This window comes from Sciurus vulgaris, assembly GCF_902686455.1.
Source record: "Sciurus vulgaris genome assembly, chromosome: X".
Lineage (NCBI taxonomy): Eukaryota > Metazoa > Chordata > Mammalia > Rodentia > Sciuridae > Sciurus > Sciurus vulgaris.
The window spans coordinates 80,070,757-80,093,613 of record NC_136471.1 but is presented as its reverse complement, the minus strand read 5'-3'; the positions used below and the strand labels follow the sequence as shown (position 1 = coordinate 80,093,613).

The following is a 22,857-nucleotide window of genomic DNA, read 5'->3' as shown; positions in this document are numbered from 1 at the left end:
ATCTTAGCCGCCCTCAGTACAGCTGTTTGGCCAAGTGATAAATCTACACAGCTGCATGGTGCATGATGGCTTTGCCGGGCCATTTTATATCCATCACCTCATTTGATCCTCAGACATCCCCATGAGAGAGGCCAGAGATTCTTATAATCCCCATTTTACAGTTGGGGAAATGAGGCTCAGAGGCACTATATTTGGCTGAGGTCACATAGCAAGGAAGTGGAAGAACTACAAAATTCCCTCTAGTAGAAATATAGTCACTAACATCCCAAGACAGGAGAGAGGGATCAGAATTGGGATACAAAAGGAGACTAGAAATGAGGGATAGAAACATGGGATCCTGTGGCAGAGGGAGCAACCATTACAGTGACTACTCTTTATCCTTTTCATCCTCCCAGCCAGCTGTGGTGCATCTACAGGGCCAAGGGTCAGCAATTCAAGTCAAGAATGGTAAGAATCAAAGTAGGCTGTCTCCTTGAAAGGAACTTCTCTCCCCTCTCATCCCCAGCCTCCAAATAATTGTCCAGCCTAGTTCCTCCCAGGTCCATGAGGTACCCTTGGCATAGAGGGCCATTCTCTACTCCATCATGCCCTCTACTGGCTATCCACAGTTATGGCTTGCACCAAGACCAATTGCTATTGCTACACCTAAAAATTGCATTTAGAATTCACTGATGAGAGAGCTGAAAGAGAATTGAGACACCATCCACCCAGGTGTTCTTGAGGGATGGAGTCTATATCAGAGTCACCATGGAGATATGTGTAGTTTGATAAACATTTTTTACAATACAAATTAGAGATGGTAAAGCTACATAAAATAAAACTCTTCTTGTGTGATCACTCTAAAAGGAAAATGAGTTGGGGGGTGCTTCTCAGGGAATGAGGATCATGTTATGATCTCTAGGGAGTATGAGATGCTAGTGTCTATCAAAAGGGAAAGCATATTTAATGAGGTTGAGGAACACGGCTTTAATGTAATCCCCACATTTAAGAGATGGGGAAATAGTCAGGTGTCTTGGTGCACACCTGTAATCCCAGTGACTCCAGAAGCTGAGGCAGGAGGATTGAAAATTCAGGGCCAACTTCAGCAACTTAGCGAAGCCCTAAGCAACTTAGAAAGACCATGTCTCAAAATGAAAAAAAATTTAAAAAGGGCTGGGGATGGGACTCAGTGGTTAAGTGTCCCTAGGTTCCATACCTGGTACCAGATGAGAGAGAGACAGAGATAGAGAGAGAAAGATAAATGGGGAAACAGAGTCCCACGGGGACTGGATAATATCATAATAAAGTAGGTGGCCTTATGTTTGTATGGTACTTTAGAGTTTTCAACATGCTTTCTTTGTCTTTTATTTCATTTGACCCTCATAACTGCCCTATGAGGTAGGTATTAGCTCCTTTTTACAGAGACAGAAACTCAGTTTTACAGAGACAGAAGCTCAGAGAGGTTAATTAAATGGCCCAAGATTCCATAGTGTTTTAGGAGCTAAGATTTGAAACTATGTTTGCCTGACTCTTTGTACTGTGTTATACTCCTTTGTGATGTGTATGTATACTCCACTGAATGATTAGGTTAATTTTCTTCCCCAAAGACACATGAACATTCATTAAAGAACAGCACTTAGAAATAATGTCCAGTCCCCAGGGTGTCCAAAGCCTAAAATGCAAGAACCCCCAGGAGCCCTAGGAAACAGCAAGCTAGCCAAGATGCCAGATGCTTGCAGAGCTTCAACTGAAAGGGAGGGGTTGTGAGTGTGGAAACAGTAAATGAAGGCTAAGAAACCTGCTATATGGGGACAGCTTTTAAGAGCCCAGTCTGTCCTGAACTGGCTGTGCTGAGTTTCCTTAATGATTGGACTTAGCTACTTCCCTGACTGCCACCTGGATGTCTGACTTAATAGCTTCAGAAGTATAAAAAAAAGGAGCAGAATGACACCAAAATCCTATCAGTCCTGCTGGGGACCAGGTGCCATGGGCCCCAGGGCCCGGAGTGGGCCTTGATTACCATCTGTCCAGGGAGGATGGGGACACATTGGAAATAGATTTGTTTGGGTGTCTGGAGTAATGGCCTCAGTATTTATTCTGTGCAAGCAGCTACTGATTTTGTTCCCACTAACATATAATGAGACTGTTTCCAGCCCCTGTGGGTCACTGTACAGTAGATGCGGGGATGTAGTTCCACCAGAAGAAGTGAGAGAGTCAGAGGTGACAAGACGTCATTCAGAATGGTCCATTGAAGAGACAGAGCCAGGGCACCTCCTCCTAACTCCATCCCGTATATATATCGCCTTGAGGAAACGTGGCCACCTGTTCCAAAGGCCTCTTTCCTCACACCTCAGAGGCAGCCTCTTGAGACTGGCCAAGGATGGATGTTCAAAACATAATTTCTTGAGTAAAAAATGGATGACTGAGAGAGGAAAAAGGCTCCATAAGCTTGGGCTCCACCCTGCCCTGCCCTGTCATGTGGGAAGTAATATCCCTTTTACTGCAGGATAAGAAAGGGAAGTTTTCCTCTACCCTCACGTGCTGGCTCCCCCTGACTGGGATAGGGCCAAGAGACAGATGCCTTGCCAAGGGTGCCTCAACTCCAAGACACCCTCTCCTATCCATCTGGCTGGTCTACTGCAACCTGGCAGTCTATTCCTCACTCTCTTGAAGATCCCTGTCACGAATGGGGCCTGGTTACTGGTGGTCACAAGCTCCAGCTGCCATGGAGTCTCAAACACCCCTGATCCATAAATGTTCTCCAGACAGATCATTCATCGGGCCAAGTAATTGCCTGAGGACCCAAGGAGGATTTCCAGAAGGGAGTGGGCGTGGAGGAACCATAAAAAGGAATCTCATAAGGAGGAGAAATCCCATGAACCTATGAGACAGGAGAGGGATTTAGGAGCTACTGCTGGGAAAGTAAAATTGAATAATAAGACCTTGCCTGCCACTCAGTGTCTGAATTTTGCCTGTGCAAGTCCCATAAAAAACAAAGAAAATAGGGCAGAGTGCCCAATCTCTTCTCACCACCGCCACTCCAAATTCCAACTAGAAGGTGTTGGTTAAAGACTTTCAGACAAAAGGGTCAAGAAAGGAGAGATGAAAAAAGATAGGCAAACCCCAGGGGCTCTGAGACAGACCCAGGAGCCCTTTAATAAACAACACTACTTCCCTGTTTCAAAATACTCTTCTTAAAGCTTGACCTTTCCAGCCTTCCTGGTCACTTGGGACAGGGGTGGGGAATTGTATACTGTTTGGTATTTTTCTGTTGCCCAGATTATTCTGACATGTACTGAGTGACTGCCCTTCTCTCATACTGAGATCTTTCAGGTGGAGTGCTCAATGACTGGTCTCGCATCACTATGAACCCCAAGGTGTTTAAGCTACATCCCCGCAGCGGGGAGCTGGAGGTACTGGTGGACGGCACCTACTTCATCTATAGTCAGGTAGAAGTGAGTACGGTCTTAGGCCTAACTCTTCTTATATCCAGAACGCAGATCCGGTGCAGGCCACATAGGGGCACTGTGGAGACAGCCAAGACCATCCATTGGCTAACTTCCTGCTTTGGCAGGCTGGGTGGGGGTGAGGGGGGACTGCACGGGGAGGGCATTGTAAGGAGGAAAGAGAGAGAGGGGCTGCTTCATTTTTTTTTTTCCTAGCCATGTATCATGGAAAAACTGAAAAGAGGCCCCTCCCACATCCTACTATCTGATTCCCTCCTGCAGGGCCCCAGGCCCTTGTTTCCCCTCTGAACTGTTTGGTTCTACTGCCAAACTTGAACTTGGTCTCAGCATAGTTTTTGAGAGTCAGTTTCAGGGCTGCTGAGAACTGCTTCCCACAACGCTGCTAGCTTGGGCATTATAATGAATTGTGCTCCTGCGGACTTTCTCTCCACCTCAAAAAAATTTCTGACTCTTTCCTTCCTCTTTCTCCCATTTGTTTCTCTGTCTTTCTGTTTCTGTTATTCCTGCCTCCTTCCTGCTGTCATTCTCCCAGGCCTACTCCCTCTGTTTTTTGTCCTTTCCCTGCCCTGGGCCCACTCCCCAGGTCTGCCAGTGCCCATTCACTGCCATACCCCATGGGGTGCCCCCACTGGGGGGGGTCTTCACAAAGCTAGGGGTAGATGAGCCTTGAGGTTGGGGCTTCTCTGGGGTGGGCAGCAAGCAGGCGCATGAACAGAAGGACCACGGAGCCAACAGATGGGTCTCATGGGAGAGTGGCCAGAGAAGGTGGGTTAACAAGCCATTCACTAGGCACACTGAGCATCCTGGCATAGTTTGGTCCTGACCCAAGAGATAATATAGCACCTGAATACACAGCTCCTAGCCCGTGGAGGGAGGCAGCTTTCATAAAGTGATTTAGGGTGTCAGATGGTCTCAACCCCTATGGGGCATGTGGTTATCTCCCTAATGTCCTATGGACTGATAATCAACACAGGATCATCAACACAGGGGCATGATGACTAATGGTAATGCAAATGGAAAAATTAATTTTCTAAATGTAGGGGAGAATTGAGAATGGACCACACAGGCTGGGGAAATCCCTGTGAAGCTAGGCAATCAAGCATAGGTTAGTGCTTCCTCCTGGCCACAGAGTGAAGTTAGGTACCTGGGTTCTGCCCTTTCAAGTTTGATATCTCATTTGTGATGGACCTGTTTCCTCAGTCATCTAATGCGGGGGTCGAGGGGTCCTGTGATCAGGGATAGGAGTTCAGTGACAAAAGGGGGTGCTGCAAGTTGAAGGGGCTTCTGTTAAAGAGCTGAAGAAATGGAATACCATTCTTCTGACCTCCCTGGGGATCAGTGACTTCTAAGTGTAGTCACACATAGCCATTGGGGCTTGGACTTGGAAGTTAGTTTGTGTCTGGAGCATTAATTAAGCACCTAAGGTGTGCAGACCACTGTGCTTCATGCCAGGGATGGGGTGAGGAGGTGGTGAAGGGGCAAATAAGGCACAATTTTTTACCCTCAGAGTTTATGACAGGTGTGCTGTTCTAAGAAAGGTCTGCTCAGCCACCTGAGCCCCATGGAATAGGGGAAGGAGGACAGTGCATGAACCTGTCACCCTGCTGCTCCTGTTGGCCCACTAGTGTGCCTTCAAGTGGCACTGCCCCCTCCACAAGGTACCCTGGCAGCTCATCTGAGAGGGTCCTGTCTGGTCACTATAGGGGAGGGCCCCCACCCTCTCTTTCCTCTCTTCCCCAATCCCTTCTTGTTGCCTCTCACCCAGGTTTACTACATCAACTTCACTGACTTTGCCAGCTATGAGGTGGTGGTGGACGAGAAGCCCTTCCTACAGTGCACCCGCAGCATCGAAACAGGCAAGACCAACTATAACACCTGCTATACTGCAGGTGTCTGCCTCCTCAAGGCCCGGCAGAAGATCGCCGTGAAAATGGTGCACGCTGACATCTCTATCAATATGAGCAAGCACACCACCTTCTTTGGGGCCATCAGGCTGGGCGAAGCCCCTGCATCCTAGATTCCCCCCATTTTGCCCCTGCCCATGCCCCTGCCCCAGGTTTGGGAGCCAGGACTCCCAGAACCTCTAAGTGCTGCTGTGGAGTGAGGTATTTTGGCGTTGCAGCCACAGAGAGAAGTGCCCCAGTGCTATTTATTCCCCAGTGACTCCAGGATGACAAGGCCTGCTTGATTTTCCAGAATGACCTTGATTTAACGGGACAGTTGATGGAGCCCCAGGGTTTACAGGAAGCAGAAACCTTCTTTGGCTCCATGTTGACTGGCTTATGGCATGACTCTTCAACCCCTAGGTCCCTGTTGTCAGATTTATCATTTGTTGCACTAAAATGCGGATCCAGGGCAGTGGACCAGAGAAAGTGAAGGTGCACTCCAGACTCTGTGGGTGACCCCAAGGGTGCTGCTGCTCCTGTCTTGGCTGGGGGTGGGGGCAGTGGTGGCATTAGGCTACCGCCTAAGCAGAGGGCCAGGAGGAAAAAGATAGGTGCTTATGGCAGAGACCAGGGGAAAAACCTGCCAAGCAGGTGTCCTTGGCAGTGGAAGCATTCTTGCTGCTCTGCACTGTGACCTGCAAGAGGGTCAGGGAGCTCTTCCCACTCAGGCTGAGAGCCACACTATGGCAGCTTTCTGGGCTCCAGAGACGGGAACTTTGCTCTGCCAGGGAACCATCACAGGGAGAACCACTGCCCTGCCTGCGTAAGAACCTGAATGTGCACATGGGGCCACTTGTCTCTCACTTTGTTTACAGCTGTGCTGCATGCTCAGAAAACTCCCTTGGGTCCCTCTCGCAATTGCACCTGCCCCACCCTGACTAGAACTCCTGTCTTCTTTCTACACAGAGCCTACCTCTGTCTGAGACAGGTGCCTAACCTGGGACCTGTGCTCATGTGAGTCTGGGATATTCTTTAGCTTACCTGGGCACAAAGAGAAGTTTCCATTTATTAAGCAATACAAGTAGTATTCATCTAATTCTAATCAAACTGTGTCTGGGGGCAAGGGGTTGGACTGGATAACCTCCAAAAGTACCTTCAAGTTCTAATATTTGTGACTCTTAACAGGCAGCTGCCATAGTAGCCTTCTGAATTCCCAAACCCTAGACTGCCCTAGGGCATCAGAAAAGCAGTTTTTCTACCTGGCCTAGAAAGGGCAAGAGGTGGGCATAAGACAGGGGAGCTTTGTCCAAGTTTGCTGCAACCCAAGTGATCATTAGGCCAGGCTTTATCTGAAAGGACAGCAGCCAATGGCCTACTGACTTGCTCCTTCTTCAGTAAACCACAATAGAGCTTAGTCACTCCAGAGCCCATGCTGCTTCACTGAAGCCAGGCTCAGGAGAAGCCAGTGTTTAGGCATTGAGCAGGGCTCTGCACCCTAGCTCAGGTCCAAAGGCACCTTTGCCCAATCCCAAGCTTCCTGCGGGTCAAATGCTAGGACCATTCAAGGGCCTTCTTTCTAGCCGCCTGGATGCAGTCTGGCTTCTGGGTACTAGGTCCAGGCCAGTGCTGGGGGATCAGCCTTGTACAGTCTGCTCCTCTTATTCCTAAAATGTGTTTCCTTCTGAGGAGATGGGAATACATTCCTTCAGGCAACTGAAATCCACCAAGAATAAGAGGTACTTCTCTCAGATGTGCCTCCCCTTTGTAAGCAGCCACACGGCTTGACCCTTCAAGGGTCAGGGCAAGAGGTGGTGGACCAGGCCTCTATTGTTCAATTGCTAATGACAGCCTTGCAACTGGAGGTGAGGCAAGCTATAGGCTGGACTCCTTTAAAGTGCCTTGCACAATCTGCCATTATACTAGGAACTGGCAGAACCACTCAAAGTTTGGAAAGTACTTTCTCTTTTGTTATTTCCTTTGAAGAAGGCAGAGAAGAGAATATCTCAAATGCCATTGTTTAGATGAGGCTCAGAGAGGTGAAGTGCTTTGACTAAGATGTCACCCAGTTTAAGTTAGCCAGGTCTGACTCCAGAATTATTCCCTTATACCACAGAACTGTGTGGGATTGGGCTCTATAGAGAACTAATAAAGTGATAATACAGAGCCAAGATCCTTGAGGGTCCTAAGAAGAAACCCAGAGATGCCCATTTCCATTACTTGATAGTAATGCCAGTTCTCTTGGCTGTCAGGGGCTCTTGTGGCAAAGATTTGAACGTCTCTTTGGGAAACAGCCATCAGACTTAGAGGCTGCTCAGCAGAATCTTCTTGGCATCATGTCCAAGCAGCAGTCCTTTGGAACCCCAGAACTGGTAATGCCTGATGTTCATTTCACCCATCTGACAAAAAAAAGCAGCCACCATGTGTGGAGTCCTACTGTGGGCAAAGTCTCCTTTTCTTACCCTACACATGGCTTCCAGGATCCCACTGACTCCCCACAGCTACTAAGTGACTCCTTATCTCTTTCTACCAGAACACAGAGACCTTGATACTATCAGCATCTCTCAGGGAAGATTTGAGAGAAGACTGATTCTAAAGCCAAGTGGGTGTGAGGAGAGAAGAGGAAAAACTTCTTAATTGTACCCCTAAAGGACAGTCTGACACCCATCCCATTTTCCAGACATGGAAGGGATTGTAGGGGAAGCAGGATTCACGCTGGATACCACATTCATTCTGAACCCTCCCTACAGGGAGAGTGATGGTAAAGGAAATAAGAAATAGCTGGGGAACCCTGCTGTGGTATAGTCATTGGTGAAGTAGTGAAGCAGTTTACTGATAGGAGGATGTGAATAGATTTACAGTTTGGAATTATGATGATGGGAGTTTACCAGAGGGTTAAGGCTAGCATGGAGAATGGGACAAGGACATTGGTGGGAAAGCAGATGACAGAAGGTTGCAGGAGAATTGCATGGCAGGAGCCTCTGCCAGCTGCTTGGTTTCAGCAGCCAAGCTGGTACAAAAGGCAGCTGTGGGAGGCTGCTCAGCTACTGGTTCCCTGGAAAATGTAGCATTTGCCTTATTTCCCTCTTCATCCATCCTGAGCCATATTTTTTTGCTTAACAGGAAAGGGCTGGGAACCCTGCGTGTGCTCACATGTGAGTGCATGTGTCTTCTGTAATTTCTGGTGGATGCAAATAGATTCAGAGAAATTTAGAACTGAAAAGGTCTTCAGAGGGAATATAGCCTGACCTACATTCCACCCTCTTACTCATGTGGAAACCAAGGCCCAGAGAGGGAAGGTGACCTGCCCAAAGTGGTAAGCAAGCTCCGCCCTCCAGACTCAGCAGAGAAAAGGAAGGAGTAGAGCCGACCCTGCTGCACAGGGCCACCTTCTTTCTTCCACCTACACACTCAAGGCTGGACATGCTTGGCCCCCTACAGGAGCCTGGCCAGGCAGGGAGAGAGGAGAGGCAGCCTTCACCAGAACTCTGCTCACCCCACCCCCACATTTACCCAACTCCTGCCTCTGTACTAAAAGGTTCTCAACTGGCCCAATACCAGGAAGTTCCTAGGCCACCCTAGTGCTGCCTCAGGTCCCATCCTTGCCTCAGGGCTCCCCTAAGCCTTGCCAGTACAGAGAAAGAACCTGATTTTTTCTCTTTTAATCCATTTCAGGGCTCTCCAGGAGGTGTTAGGGTGTGTCATTTCTTTGTTCAAAGAGCTCCAGCTGGGATGGGGGAGGGTGGACATTGTTGTGAGAATGGCCTGGAGCAGGCCCATTGCTGCTTTGGGGGGGTCAGCATCCAGTGTGAGATACTTTGTATATAAACTATATATAATGTATATAAACTGGGATGTAAGTTTGTGTAAATTAATGGTTTATTCTTTGCAAATAAAGCGCTTTCCCCCTCCTGTTCTTGAAATCATTTTGAGCACTTCCTATGGGCTAGGGGCTCCATTGCAAATGATGCCATTCATGAGCTAGAGAAGGGACCAAGGCACCCATTTCACAGGGAGCAGAAGAAAGAAAATAGTCTGAATTTCCTGTCAGAGCATCCCACATCCTCCCTGTGCCCCAAACCACATGCCCCCATCCCTATCACCCGAGATCTTCTGGAACCATCTAGCCCAGGAGGCTAGATGTCCTACCAAAAGGAATAGTGTCCTGGTGCAGTATGGGTTCACCTCAGTGTGAAGCTGTAACAGATATTTCAGGCCTTGGCCCAAAACAGCTTGGGGAAATCCAATCTTTAGCTCATCATTAAGGTATCACCTCATTTTGCAGAAGAGGAGAGCAATGATCAAAGATTCTGAGCAGTTCGTGGAAAGCCACCCACCGAGTAAGTGTTTCAGCCTTGTCAATTCCCAGTGCAGGACACTTTCCACTCTACCATGCTGCCTCTGCCACTTGGTCCCATGTTCTTCCTGTGGAGGCTGTCATAGGGAAGAAGCCCCCTGGAAGAGGACCATAGAGCTGCTCAGGAACATGTAGCCCAAACGTGTTCTGGTCACTTTTCACAACCACATACAGCCTTTGTTCTCAATGTATAGATGGAGAATGATGTGTAACCACAGAAGCCCAGGTTGATCTGCAATGGTCAGATGTGTATGGGCCAGATGTTAGAACCCAGGCTGGTCCTCTGGCTGCCTTAGAGTTTTGTTTTTGTGTGTGTGTGTGTGTTTGTTTGTTTTTTTTTTTTTTTTTTTTTTTTTGGAAAGGGTGACCAGTCACAGGAAATCCAGAGACTATTTCAGAACACCATGGGGTGTAGCTCAGTGGTAGAGCACATCCTTAGCATGCACAGGTTCTGGGTTCCGTTCCCAACACCAAAACAAAGCAAAAGTACCTTATGAGAGCTGAGGGAATTTGTAATCCCTGGCACAAGAAGTACCAGAGACAGCAGAAAAGTGGAAGCAATTTTTGCCATGCTGTGTACAAATCATCACATGAGGCAGGCATCCAGGGCAAAGATAGTATATTTCACTATATACAGGGTATTATAGACCAAATTGAAAAACTCGATGCGGGTAAATCATTGGCATTCCACTCAAGAGGGATAGAACGAGGGCCCCGTGGGCCAAATTGTGTTACCCTGTCATTGCAAAAACCACTGGTCCAAGAGTCTGAGAGAATTACCACTCGGAAGGAGAGTACTTTGTGGCTACTGGAAACCAGGTACTCAAACAAAGTGCCGAGTTATAGGGCCAGGCAAGTATAGTCAAGTTGCTGGGGGAAAGATGGGAAATGAGGCCTGAGCCTGACCCATTCTATTATAGCTTTATGAGGTGGAAACAGTGTGTATAAGGAGTGGCAGAGGGTATCAGTTTCTTAAACTTTCAACAGCAGATCATATGCTATGAAATTTCTTTCAAAAATTGAGATGACATGAAATTGAGGGCATTATTTGCTCAAGGACAGGAAATTAAATGATTGGAGAATAATCTGGTATAGCTCTCCAATTTTTAAAGTTCAGTCACATCCAGTATCATTTGATCTTCCCAACAGCCTTTGAGGTAGCTAGGGGAGGGATTATTGGTCCCATTTTATAGATAAAACCGAGGTTCAAAGTCACATGGCTTGAAGGTGTGAAGCCTAAACTCAAAGTCCACTGACCCTTAAGGCACCAGGCCCTGCAAGAGGTGATGTCAGATGAGGCTATTGGAGATTTGGAGAAGGAAAGACTTGAGTGGGGATCCTAGGGCCCTCTGAACACTTGGGGCACACATACTATCACAAGATGGGCTTTTAATTCTGTCCATTGTTTTCCTCAATTCTTGTCCCTTCTGAGGGAGCCTTCAGGGCACCTCTACCCTTGGGCACCCCTGCCTCTTGGGACTATCTCCCCATGGCCCTAAGGGGAAAGCAAAGAGCTAAAAGGAGAAAGATGGAAGTGTAAAGACCAGTACAGAAAACAACCCCATGGACAATCCCTCCCCCTGATGAGGTCAAATCAAGAGCAGGAGCCCAATAGGTGACTTTCGTTCAACCTCCTGTTTTCACAGGTTTCACACCTTCCAACCAAGCTGTGAGGCTGCTGGGATGTCTGTCAAACTACCACCAGCTCCTGGGTCTCTGAGATGCCAAACTTGGTCTTATGTTGGTCAAACAGTTTGCGTAGGGCTTCAATATAGAGTGCGTGGTATTTAGCCACAATGTCCTTGCTCGGGTTCTCAATCTTGGGCAGTGGTAGAGGCTCCCCAACTGCCAGAGGAGACAGAGGAGGGAACAGGAAAATATCAGAATAGCTCACTCCCCAGAATGGGCCCCAGGCCTCAAGCCCAGCTTCTCCCCACCCTTGCCCCCAACCTGCCCCTCAACCTAGCCAGCCTCCCTGTCTCTGAGCACAGCCAGAGAACCAGATCAGCCTCAGAACTGGATCCTGGATTCTTGACCAAGGCTACCAATAGAAAGGCATACTCACCAATGGTGGTTACGGGCTGGGCATAGGGCAAAAGGCCCCAGGAATTCTTGGTGAAGCCACGCCCATAGAAAGCACAAGGGTAGATGTGCACTACACGCTGGAACCATTTCTGGAAGCGGTTGACAAAGCCTCCAGGAGTAAAAATGTGCTGATTATAGAGGTCTGTCTCTCCAAATGCATAGGCAGGGATTAGAGCCACCCTGCAGAGGAAAAGCATCTTCTTTAATGCCCAGAAGTTAGGGACTTTGCTGAAGGCCAGAGATGCTGACTGCCAGCACTCCCTCAGTGTGTGCCCACAGGCCTCCCCAGATCTCAGTCCAGCTGTGCCTAGGTCCAGGCTGAGTGTGAGGGCTCCATGGCCTAGCCCAGGCTGCCCATGGAAGCAAAGCATCAGCAACCTCAAGGAAGCAAGCCCAGGTACTCCTGGGCACCCCCAGGTCTGAATTCCCATAAGACCCAAAGGCCATTTCATTCAACTTCCTTCCCTTTACCCCACATGCTAAGCTTGGGTGTCTCTGAGCTGGGGTTTCAGCCTGTTGCCTTTTAAAGAGGGACTGACCCAGATGAGAGGCTAGTGTGAAGGAGAACAGGCTGAGGGCTGGCACTCCACCCTTTCTTCCTATGTAGAAAAGCCTCGAGGACTTGGCTCTGGCGCTACTCCAAACTAGACACAATGTTGCTTTTTTTTTTTTTCACTGACAAATACAAATTGTATATGCTTATTATGGCCCTAGTTAGTAACAGTGAATTGTATACTCCCAACTCCCTCTTTAGATACCACTTCCTCAAAACCCCTTCCTCCTTCCCTACCGGGCTTTTGGATTCCCACCACCCCTGCTTCTGGACTGGAGCTGTCCTTACCCATGCCGAAGGGCCATGCGCACAAAGCCACACCGGTTCTTCAAGACCAGTGTGGAAGAACCTGGCAGGCTGTATCTGCACTCAGCCAGGCCACCAACCACCACAACAAGCATGTTGCCTGTGCCCTTCTGGGTAAGTAGAAAGTCCATGGATGACTGGCTCACAGAGCAGGCCCCTGGCAGGCAGAAAAAGTCAAGAGGTCGTTGACCATGTTCCAATCCCCCTAACATTCCCTGCTCCATCCCTCTTCAAAGGAGGGAAAGAGCTAGAAGCCTCCTCTTAGGCCAGCAGAGTGTAGCTACTCAGGATCAGGGAGGGGATCAAGGAGTTGGCCTTGCTCTCACCCATCTTCCCACTTTTTCCTTTTCATTTGAAGCCCTAGAAGCCAACTCACCTGTAGACATTATATATTCTCTGAGGAAAGGCACCCAGAAAAAGGCTCCTAGTGTGAGCACATAAGGGGTGATGCCAGGAAATATCTTGGTGAAGTCCGCGTTGTCAGTGGCAAAGTTTCCAAAGCATGCATGGGACATGAGCCCATGAGGGTGACAGGCAAGGATGTAGTTGTGGCTGGGGGAAATATCATGTGTCTTCAAAAGCTGTGGAGGAAAGTGGAGTCAGGAGAGCTACAGCCAGGACAGAGTCTTGGAAGGGAAAGGGCTCCTGGGGCTGGCCAGGCGGTTGGGCAGTGTACAACCCTAGCAGGCATCACACTAGGGCCCGATATGGAGAGTTCCCACCACAACTGACCCAACTGCTGACCTGGAATTGGCACTGAGTTGGGGTCCCACTGGGCCTCCAGGGCTCCTCACCTTGAGAGGGAAGTAATTGCAGTAGTGTTTCCACAGGCGCCACTTTCTCACACAGGTAAACCGGCGGCCACCTGAAAGCAGAAGCAATGTAGCATAGCTTTGTCCACCCTACTGTCGTCTTCCCTTGCCACAGTGTGCTCTTACCCACTAGTGGCCTCTTAAAAGTGACAACCTGGGTAAGCATGTCAGGGCCAATTAAAGAGAGGCTGAGCTCCTGCTTCATTACCTTCCCCTTCCCTAAACCACTCTAGTTCTAATTGGGGCCTTTTCTGACACCTCAAAAGGAATCCTTCCCTCCACTTCTCTAGCCCAGAAGGGACGGGCTGAAGGGCTTCCTGAGTATGGGCCAGAGACTCTCAAGATTAGCAGAGAAGAGGGATGCATATGTGGCACATGGCAAAATGGTCCCACAAGGCCCTTACCTCGCTCAGGGGTCTTCCAATCAAAAGCCAGCCAGGTGAGAATGAGCACAGTGACAGGCCAGTATTGTGTGAACACCAGCAGGTAGAGGTTGCCGAGGAGCACAGTGGATGCTGGAGGGAGCCCAGCCCAGAGTTAATGAGTTGTGCACAGTCCCTCACACTTACCCTCACTCCCAAGTTCTGTCCGCCCCAAGGTCACACATCCTCGCACCCAGGCTCCCTCGACCCTCACTTCCTCACCCTAGCACAGGAATAGCATGCCCAAGTCCCCAGTCCCCTTCTCCTCTCTGACCATGGAAACCCTATTCAAGTCTAGAAGCCAAGGAGCTTTCCTCTGCAGCTGAGCTTCACACAGTAAGCCCTCCTTCCCCAGGACCTGCCCAGCATTGTGCTTGGTTCTGCCTGTAGTGGGGTCAATGGCAGAGAGCCACCTGTAGCCATGAGAGGACGGGAATCCTGGAAGGGTTTTCCTCCAACTCGTGTATTCCTCTTTGCACCTTCTCTGCCAGACTTCAGTGAAGGGGACACAGGAGAAAGTGAAGAGCCACCTTCAGCCAGGTTGGAAGCATACAAGAAGGCAAACAAGAGACAAAGGAAAACACAAGCTGGGCTAGAATATGGTCCAAGAAGCTAGGAATAGTGGATGTTGGAGTACGAAGAGTTGCTGGAGATGAGTCATAGGGAGCCACACTTGGTATTACTACTGGACTCAGTTATTAAAGCAGCTGTAAGATTGTGTGGGAAAGTGGGTCAAAATCAAGGTTAGAGAGGACAGAAAACACTCCTAGTGGAACATAGACAATTGAACACAACGTTTTGTCTTGACTTTTTGCTGAGCCCCATGAAAATTATCCCTAAAATGTTTTTTAACATAGATCCACAAAGAGAAAAAGAATTAAGAGAGGGCCCAACAGTAGATGAGAAATATCTGCAAAATATTCACATGCTGCAAAGTAGATGAAAGAGAAGGTAATTGAGTTAAGAATAAAGAAAGTTGGGGCTGGGGTTGTAGCTCAGTGGTGAAGCGCTTGCCTAGCATGTGTGAGGAATTGGTTCAACCCTTAGCACCACATAAAAAAATAAAAAAAATAAAGGTATTGTGTCCATCTATAGCTTTAGTTTAAAAAAAAAGAATAAATAAAGCTGAAATCTAGTTACCTGAGAGGGGAATGCCTACAAGAAGCAAGCCTACTTGCACTGAAGAATCTGGCAAAGACTAGGCATTTGGAGGGACCCAGTGTCCCAAAAGTCAGGGATGACACACAGGCTTTAAAAATCAGAGGACTGGTTGAGTTTATCTCAAGGAATTAGAACTGCAAGTCTCATCTCCTCCCCTACACAACTGGATGATGGGAGAATTATTCTCTGAAAAATTGAACCAAGGAAATTCTAGATTCAAATGCAGATGGCCCCAAAGTCATAATAGTTTGACTTACAGTGTTTCAACTTGATAATGGTGCAAAAGTGATATGTGTTCAAAAGAAAAAGAACTTCAAGTTTTGAATTTTGATCCTTCTCTGGGCTAGCAATATGTGTAAGATTCTCTCTTGCATGCTGGGAAGTGGCAGTGGACCACAGCTCTCAGTCACATAAGATAACAACTGATACACTACAGTGTAATCTGCTCCTAAGCTATGATGTTCAGTAGGTTAGATGTATTAAATGCAATTTTATTTAAGATATTTTCAACTTCCAATAGCTTAAGCAGGATATAACCTCATGGTAATTCAAGGAGCTTCTGTACTTACCTGACACACAGCTAAGATACTCTCTATATAGCCAAATTATTAACTAAGTATGAAAGTAGAATGTGAATTCAGATATACTCAATCTAAGATCATTTATCTCCCATATCCCTTAATCAGAAAACTCCTTCAGGATGTGTTTTACCAAAATGAAGGTGTAAATCAAGAAAGAGGAAGGCATAGGATCTAGGAAGGAGGAAAGTGAGCTGAATCAGGGCTAAGAAGAAATGAGCAAAGTTCCCAGGACACAAAATTTAAGGAGACACTCACTCTTGGGAATGTGCAAGCACTATCCCAACACTTGCACATCCCTGAGAGTGAGCACCTTCTTCAATTTTGCACCCAAGTTGCCTCAAGGACCCTGGAAGTAACACCTGTGTGTAAGGCCAGGTTGTAACAAGAAAATGCTGGGCTCCAGCAGTGATACGTTCAAAGAAATAAAAAGAGTGGGGGGAACATAAAGATTCCTGATATGTTTGCACATTTTGAGAGATTAATATGTCCATGGAGAATGTGGGGATGAATTAGTTATTAATAATAGATATCTAACAGATAACAAAAGAAATTTAAAATGAGTCAATTATGAACTCCAGGGAAAACAAGAAGTCATGCATGAAAGGAAGTATAATCTTGGTACACTAAAGAGTTTGACTGTGACTAAGATTTCCCAGGCAGAGTCAGGCATTTAATCAATACCTGTGCCATAACAATTTTGGGAGGAGAGGGGAAGAGGAAATTCTAGCAATGTTGTGTAGAGCCAAAGTTTCATTTTCACTATTAGGAAGTTAATATTAAGAAGTCAATCTCAGGCTTAATATTAGAAATTCATCTATAATATTAGGAAGTCACAGTGTCTAAAATGGTTACATCAGAAAATAGTAATATTTAGGGCTGGGGCTTTAGTTCAGGGGGAGAGCACTTCCTAGCATATGTGAGGCCCTGAGTTCCATTACAGTACCACTAAAAGAAAGAAGGAAAAGGAAAGAAGGAAGGAAGGAAGGAAGGAAGGAAGGAAGGAAGGAAGGAAGGAAGGAAGGGAGGGAGGGAGGGAGGGAGGGAGGGAGGGAGGGAGAGAGGGAGGGAGGGAGGGAGAGAGGGAGGGAGGGAGGAAGAAAATAACCTTTAGAAGTTTTCAATAGTAAAATTCAGAAATATGGAAGTAATTGCCAAAAAAAAAAAAAAAAAGAGCTAACAAAATTGAAATTGACTGCCCCAGGGCTTGGGTTGTGGCTCAGTGGTAGAGCACTTGCCTAGCATATATGAGTCCAGGGTTCAATCCTCAGCACCAAATATAAATAAATCAATAAAATAAAGGTCCATCAACAACTAAAAAGTTTTTTTAAAAAGAAGTTGAGTAGGGGCGGGGGTTATAGTTCAGAGGTAGAGCAATTGCCTTGCACATGCAAGGCACTGGGTTCCATCCCCTCAGCACCACATAAAAATAAACACAATAAAGGCATGCTATCCATCTACAACGACCAAAAACAATATTTTTAAAAAGGTGGCTGCCTCTGGGGAACAGAACTAAGACAGGATACAGCAAAGCTAGCAATTGTGGCTAGCAGTTGTGATACAAGTCACATAAAACTATTGACTTCAAGAATTAAAGAGAGGCATGGGTCTAATCCAGACGACACTTCCCAATTTCCCTTAGACTTTGCTCAAACCCAGGCAGTGCTGCAGACAGGAGCGTGGCCTAGGGCTATTGAGCCACCTGTAGCCATGAGAGGACGGGAATCCTGGAACCCACTACTTCTACTGCCAGGACCTATGGCTCTTTGGTCTGCCCCATACTACCTCTCTGCACCCCAGAGGTTAACTCCGACAGTCCACTGGGACAGTGGTCTCCCTGTACTTATCTGCCCTTCAGCCACTCTCTTCCTTAACCCTTCTCCGCTCCACCCACCCTCTGCCAGCTCACCCTGGGACCCAAAGCCTCAGTCTTGCTTTCCTCCTTTAACTAAGACATTTCTGATCACCAAGTCATATTAATTCTACTCCAGTTTCTTGAATCTCTCCTCTTCTCTTCATCCCCATCACTACTAGCCTGGTCCAGATCACTACCACATCTTGAAAGCCTCCTTCCTACCTGGCATCACTGCATCCACTCCTGTTTTTCTGTGATCAATTTACAATTTACTATGCAGAGCTATAATGTTCTCTCAAAACAACAAATCTAATGCCATTATCCTGTGCCAAACCCCAGCCTGGCTCCATATGGCCCTTAGGAAAAAGTCCAAATCTCTCTCTCTCTCTCTCTCTCTCTCTCTCTCTCTCTCTCTCCCTCTCATATGTACATGCAACTTTTGAGAAAGGGTCTCCTAAGTTTCCAAAGCTGGGCCTCAAACTTGAGATCCTCCTGCCTCAGCCTCCACGGTCGCTGGGATTATTGCATGTGCCACCACACACTGTTCTTTCCATGGTTTTCAATGCCCTACACAATCTTTCCCCTACCTGCTTCTCCAATTTTCTATTTCTTCCCTCTCTCATTCATTCATTCATTCATTCATTCAATAAATATGTACCAAGCACCAATTCTGCGCCTCTTATTCCCACTCCACTTAAACACTGGCAATCCCTTGGATGCACTGGCTTTCCCCACCATCCTGGCATCATCACAGGTTGCCCACTCTCCATCCCCAACACTTGTCCCTTCTTTAACTACTTCTTATTTGTCCTTCAAGGATCAACTTGAGTTCAATAGAAAAACAAAGGTCATAACCTTTGGGAAGTGAACAGAAAAATAGAAGTCACTTGTAAGCATTCACAAAGATGCTCAACCTCATTCATAATTAAAGAAGTTCAAAATAAGGCTAAGGCTATGGCCCATTGTTGATTACCTATTACTTTTGGTTGGCGATAGTAAGAAGTTCATGTGAGTTCCCTACTCACTTTCCTTCGTATGCTGTGGTAACCCCTGAAGCCATGTTTTGTAGTATCACAACCTGGAGATGCCTCTGTTTTCTGACATTAGTGTCCACAGTGAGCAGAGACTCCCACTGACCTGTTTTGGACTTTTAGCATGAAAAAGAATTAACATTTGGTGACATAAGCCACCAAGATTTCAGGGTTAATTTATTACCACAGCATTCCTACACTATCCAGATTAATATATTTTAAATACACCTATTTTACAAATGAGAAAAACAAGACTCAGAGATGATAAAGAACTTGATATAGGTTGCACAGATAAAAAGTAATAGAGCTGAAATTTGAAATCAGCAGCCTGGCTCTAGACTGTATTTTCAACACCTATATTATACTCTCTTTAGGTTATGTGTATACATGTGTGTGTGTGTATGTGTATATATATCTATACACATATATATGTATGTAAAATCTCCACCATTTCTGCCTATATGAACACACACACACACACACACACACACACAATACCCACTAACAGTGGTTACTCTGAGGAGAGAGATTGGGGATTGGATTGAGGAAGAAGAGATGGCAGTTGAAAAGCTTCATCCCCTTCATGGGTCTGGCCCTGGGTGGCCTTCAATAAATGTCATTCTTCTCCTCCAATACAGTGTCAATTCTTGGAACTTGGGGACTCTGCTCTCTTGTGGGAACACAGTTGCAGTAATGGGTAGCAAGACAAGACTACGGATAGGACAAGAATTCAAGAAAGACAATACAGGATGGTCATCCCTAATCCAAAAATCAAAACTCAAAATGTTCCAAAATCCTAAACTTTTTTTGGTACTCTACCACTGAGTTACATTCCCCACACTTTTTATTTTTTATTTTGAGACAGGACATCACTAAGTTGACCAGTCTGACCTCAAACTTGCAATTCTCCTGCCTCAGCCTCCCACTACACCTGGACAAAATCCTAAACTATTTGAACACTACCAGGACACCACAAGTAGAAAATTTGACACCTGATCTCATGTGACAGTTGCAGTCAAAATTTAGATGTACTAAAAACATTGTATAAAATTACCTCCAGATGATGAAACATAGATCACTATAGATGACACATAAGTCAATTTCTTGTTTAGACTTGGGCCCATCCCCAAGATATCTCATTATGTATATGCATATCTTACAAAACAAGAAAATCCAAACTCTGAAACTCTTCTGGTCCTGAGCATTTCAGATAAGAGATAGGCAACGCATAGAACAGAATTCAATGTTCCAAAGCAAGCAACATCACAGGCAAGAACTGGTGGCAGGTGCCACAAGGCTGCTGATTGAAGTTTCTGGGACTCCTGGACATAAAGCCAAAGAGTCTTGTTGACCAAGTGGAAGAGGCCCCAGCCCAGAGAGGGAAACTTCTTCCTCAGTTCTTTTCCTGGCACTTTCACTTCAGAATTTTTTTTGAGCCCCAGCAGCTGGAGGGATGACATTGAGGAGAGTTACCCCTTTAGTCAAATGATGAACTCAGCCCTTACTGAAGAGTGTTTGCCCAGGACACATGGCAGGGAGAATATACAGGCCCAGCTAGGACCCTTGTCTTCAGTAGGAGGTCATTTTGAGTTGACCTTTCCCCTTACCAGTAAGGAACTTTTACATATGCAGAAGTCTGGCTTTCTGCTTCCCCCTCACATCATGTGTACTCCAGGTTCCACACCAAACCTCCCAATCAGCAGTGAGTCAGCAGATGTAATGGACAAAGAAAGGAACTGAGGTCTCAGGAACTCAACTCCCAGCCCACCTCCTCCACTGCCAGTCATGTAATCCTGGACTGACCACTTCTACCACATGAACTACAGCTTTCTCAGCTGGACAATGGAGATTAATTAGCCACACAAAGTGTTCAGAACAGTGCCTGGCATGAAATAAGGGGGCAATAAATGTTATCTAATATTAGGTAAGTGTCAGCTATCATTATGTGTGTGTACCTATTAGTATGAATTATTATGCATAAGAATAGCTTCTACTTCATAAGATTGGCAGAGGCTAGCATAAAATAACAGATGTGAAAATGCCTGGTACAAAGTAAGTACCTAATACATATGCATTCCTGTCTCTGATTTCTTCCAGCTCTGATTGCCATCATTCCTAGGTTAATTAACGCTGCTCTTTTCAGTCTTAGGGAGTCCTGGTAGCCACCCAAGGCAGGCCTCTGAGTCCCTGCTCCCTGGCTCCTAGCCTGGAAATGAGTTGCAGTAAGGAATGCCCTATTTGTTGACATGTCCCTGTGCCAGCGCCCAAGTTCCCAGGGCCTATGTACATTCTTTATCCCCAGATAGCTTACAAGGTCATTTAATTCATGTCCTTGACTCTAACCACTACTCACATGAACCACTGGACAGGCAAAATTTTTGTTTTTCAGGACCCCTTCCCACAGTGATGGTTTATTTCAACATCTAGAACACAGTAGTCAGCATGTCAATCAACTTCACAGAATGTTTCTGGTATAGGTGTTGGAAAAAATGGAAGGATAAATGGGTGTGTTCCTCTGGACAACAGGTTTCCTGAGCCTCCCTCTGAGTGCCAGCTATAATTATGTGTGTGTAGTTTTTAGCATGAATAGCTTACATGGAAGAGACCAGATAAGGGGATGCATACGTATTAGGTACTTACTTTGTACCAGGTATTTTCACATCTATTATTTTATGTTAGCCTCTGCCAATCTTATGAAGTAGAAGCTATTTTCTGCATAAAAATTCAGAGTAATAGCTACACACAGAACCATAGCTGACACTGACAAGAAGGTTCTAGAATCCTGTCATACCATCAGGTCAACTCTTACTCATAGATGTTTGCTCAAGTCCCTGGGGTTATAGCCAAGCTCTTCTCCTTAGCTACCCTCGGTGGAAATGCTCCCCATCATCTCATAACATGACTTCCACACTGCAGTGTAGACCCAGGAGGGCCTGCCACACACACCTGCAGCAAGGCACAGGTGCACATGTGCACATGCATGCATTCCTGCACAGGCACAGATTTGTAGGTACTCACACATGCACACAGGTTTCCCAAATGCCATGCCCCCATACCCAGGTGGGTGAGGACACAGACCAGGGTGACCAACTGTCCTGGTTTGACAACATCAATTTGGGCACTGAACATTCTAAAAACCCCAAATCCTTCCTTCCTAGGGAAGCCAGGATGGTTGGTCACTCTACACAAGCCTGAAGACTCACCGATAACGAAGGCACTGAGGGCCCACTGGAAAAGAGCAAAGACCTCCATGGCGGTCTTAAGGTCTTTCTTGGAGGGCAAAAGCATTATGCCCAGGATCCCAGTGGCTCCAGGTAAGTGCTGTTAGGCTGCCCAGCCCTGACTGCTCAGGGGCCTGCTTTGTTTCCTCTCTTCATGCTTTCTTCTCTAGCGCTGCCTAGTCTCCGCCCCCTGCCATGCCCCTCCACAGGATTGCAGGACTGCATCCGCCTCTGCTTGTCCAGTGCCTTCCAGCTGCCCACATACCTGCACTTTTACCCACTCAGACTTGGCCCGCACTGAGATTGTGACATCTTTTCGCACACCTGGACAGTGAAACATGGCTGAAGGCCTGGTGTGGGAAGTGAGTAGGTGGGGTTGGGGTTGCTGAGAAGTTCCAGGGCCAGTCTGGAATGGTGGAGTATGGAGGTAGAAACCCAGGGCTCAGATGAGACACAGGGCCTACATCTCTGTTTCTGAGGCCCAACTATCGGTGGTCACTCAGAGAGAATGTACCTGGAGGGCTAAAGAGACATCACAGGGCAGACCCCATAATACCTTTGACCTTTTGATCAGTCTAGGAGCACTCATTACTCACAGTGAAGAAACATCACATGTATGTCTCTGGGCACACATTAGGTACTGAACAATTTTTTTATTGAATGAATAAATGTTAGCGCATATTGTATTATTCCATATACATGAAGTTCTAGAATAAGCAAAACTAATCCATTGTGAAAAAAAGTCAGAGCAGTAGTTGCCCTCTGCTAAGGGATTTACTAAGAAGGAGCTTGATGGAAGATTTGGGGATAAAAGTGATATTATCTCTTTTGATAGGACTTTGAGTTACACAGATCAAAAACCCATTTATCAAAATTCAGTGAATATACATTTAGGATTTGTGCCTTGCATTGAATGTAAATTCTACCTTAAAAGTAAACAAACATGGGTCAGGCATGGTGGCACATGCCAGCAATCTCAACCACTCAGGAAGCTGAGACAGAAGAATGGCAAGTTTGAGGCCATTCTGTACAACTAGTGAGACCCTTGCTCAGAAAATATATAAATAAAAAGGGATGCAAATATAGCTCAGTGGTAGGGCATCCCTGGGTTCAATCTCTAATACCAAAAAACAAGGAAATCTAAACA

The 22,857-nt window shown here is 46.6% G+C and overlaps 2 protein-coding genes across 7 annotated transcripts in view; one reads left to right on the top strand and one right to left on the bottom strand.

The window, feature by feature from the left end:
- The window catches only part of EDA (ectodysplasin A), a 374,177-nt gene extending 364,234 nt beyond the window's left edge, over positions 1-9,943 (top strand). The window contains exons 6-9 of one of the 6 annotated variants that reach the window (XR_013761242.1): positions 396-447; positions 3,304-3,428; positions 3,979-4,211; positions 5,212-5,320. Coding sequence is in view for 5 of the 6 variants with exons in the window: in XM_079124913.1 (XP_078981039.1) it covers positions 396-447; positions 3,304-3,434; positions 5,212-5,463 (435 nt within the window). In the remaining variant the exon portion in view is untranslated. Of the gene's footprint in view, positions 1-395; positions 448-3,303; positions 3,435-3,978; positions 4,212-5,211 lie in introns of all 6 variants that reach the window. The other 5 variants (XM_079124916.1, XM_079124915.1, XM_079124917.1 and 2 more) reach the window with 5 other exon arrangements.
- A 131-nt stretch (positions 9,944-10,074) lies between these two features.
- Positions 10,075-22,232, bottom strand: AWAT2 (acyl-CoA wax alcohol acyltransferase 2). Its single transcript, XM_079124930.1, has 7 exons — positions 21,693-22,232; positions 13,847-13,957; positions 13,425-13,495; positions 13,007-13,211; positions 12,613-12,787; positions 11,752-11,951; positions 10,075-11,531 (listed from the first exon to the last, which is right to left on the bottom strand). The coding sequence occupies exons 1-7, from the start codon at positions 21,775-21,777 to the stop codon at positions 11,377-11,379; spliced, it is 1,002 nt and encodes a 333-aa protein (XP_078981056.1). The 5' UTR covers positions 21,778-22,232; the 3' UTR covers positions 10,075-11,376.
- Between the last annotated feature and the right edge of the window lie 625 nt (positions 22,233-22,857).

What these genes read in the sequence shown, in the direction of transcription:
- AWAT2 (XM_079124930.1), bottom strand. Translation starts at nt 21,777, where the DNA reads ATGCTTTTGCCCTCCAAGAAAGACCTTAAGACCGCCATGGAGGTCTTT. An exon ending in TTGGAAGACCCCTGAGCGAG is followed by an intron (nt 13,496 to 13,846) that starts GTAAGGGCCTTG and finishes TTCTGCTTTCAG; the next exon opens with GTGGCCGCCGGTTTACCTGT. An exon ending in GCAATTACTTCCCTCTCAAG is followed by an intron (nt 13,212 to 13,424) that starts GTGAGGAGCCCT and finishes TTTCCTCCACAG; the next exon opens with CTTTTGAAGACACATGATAT.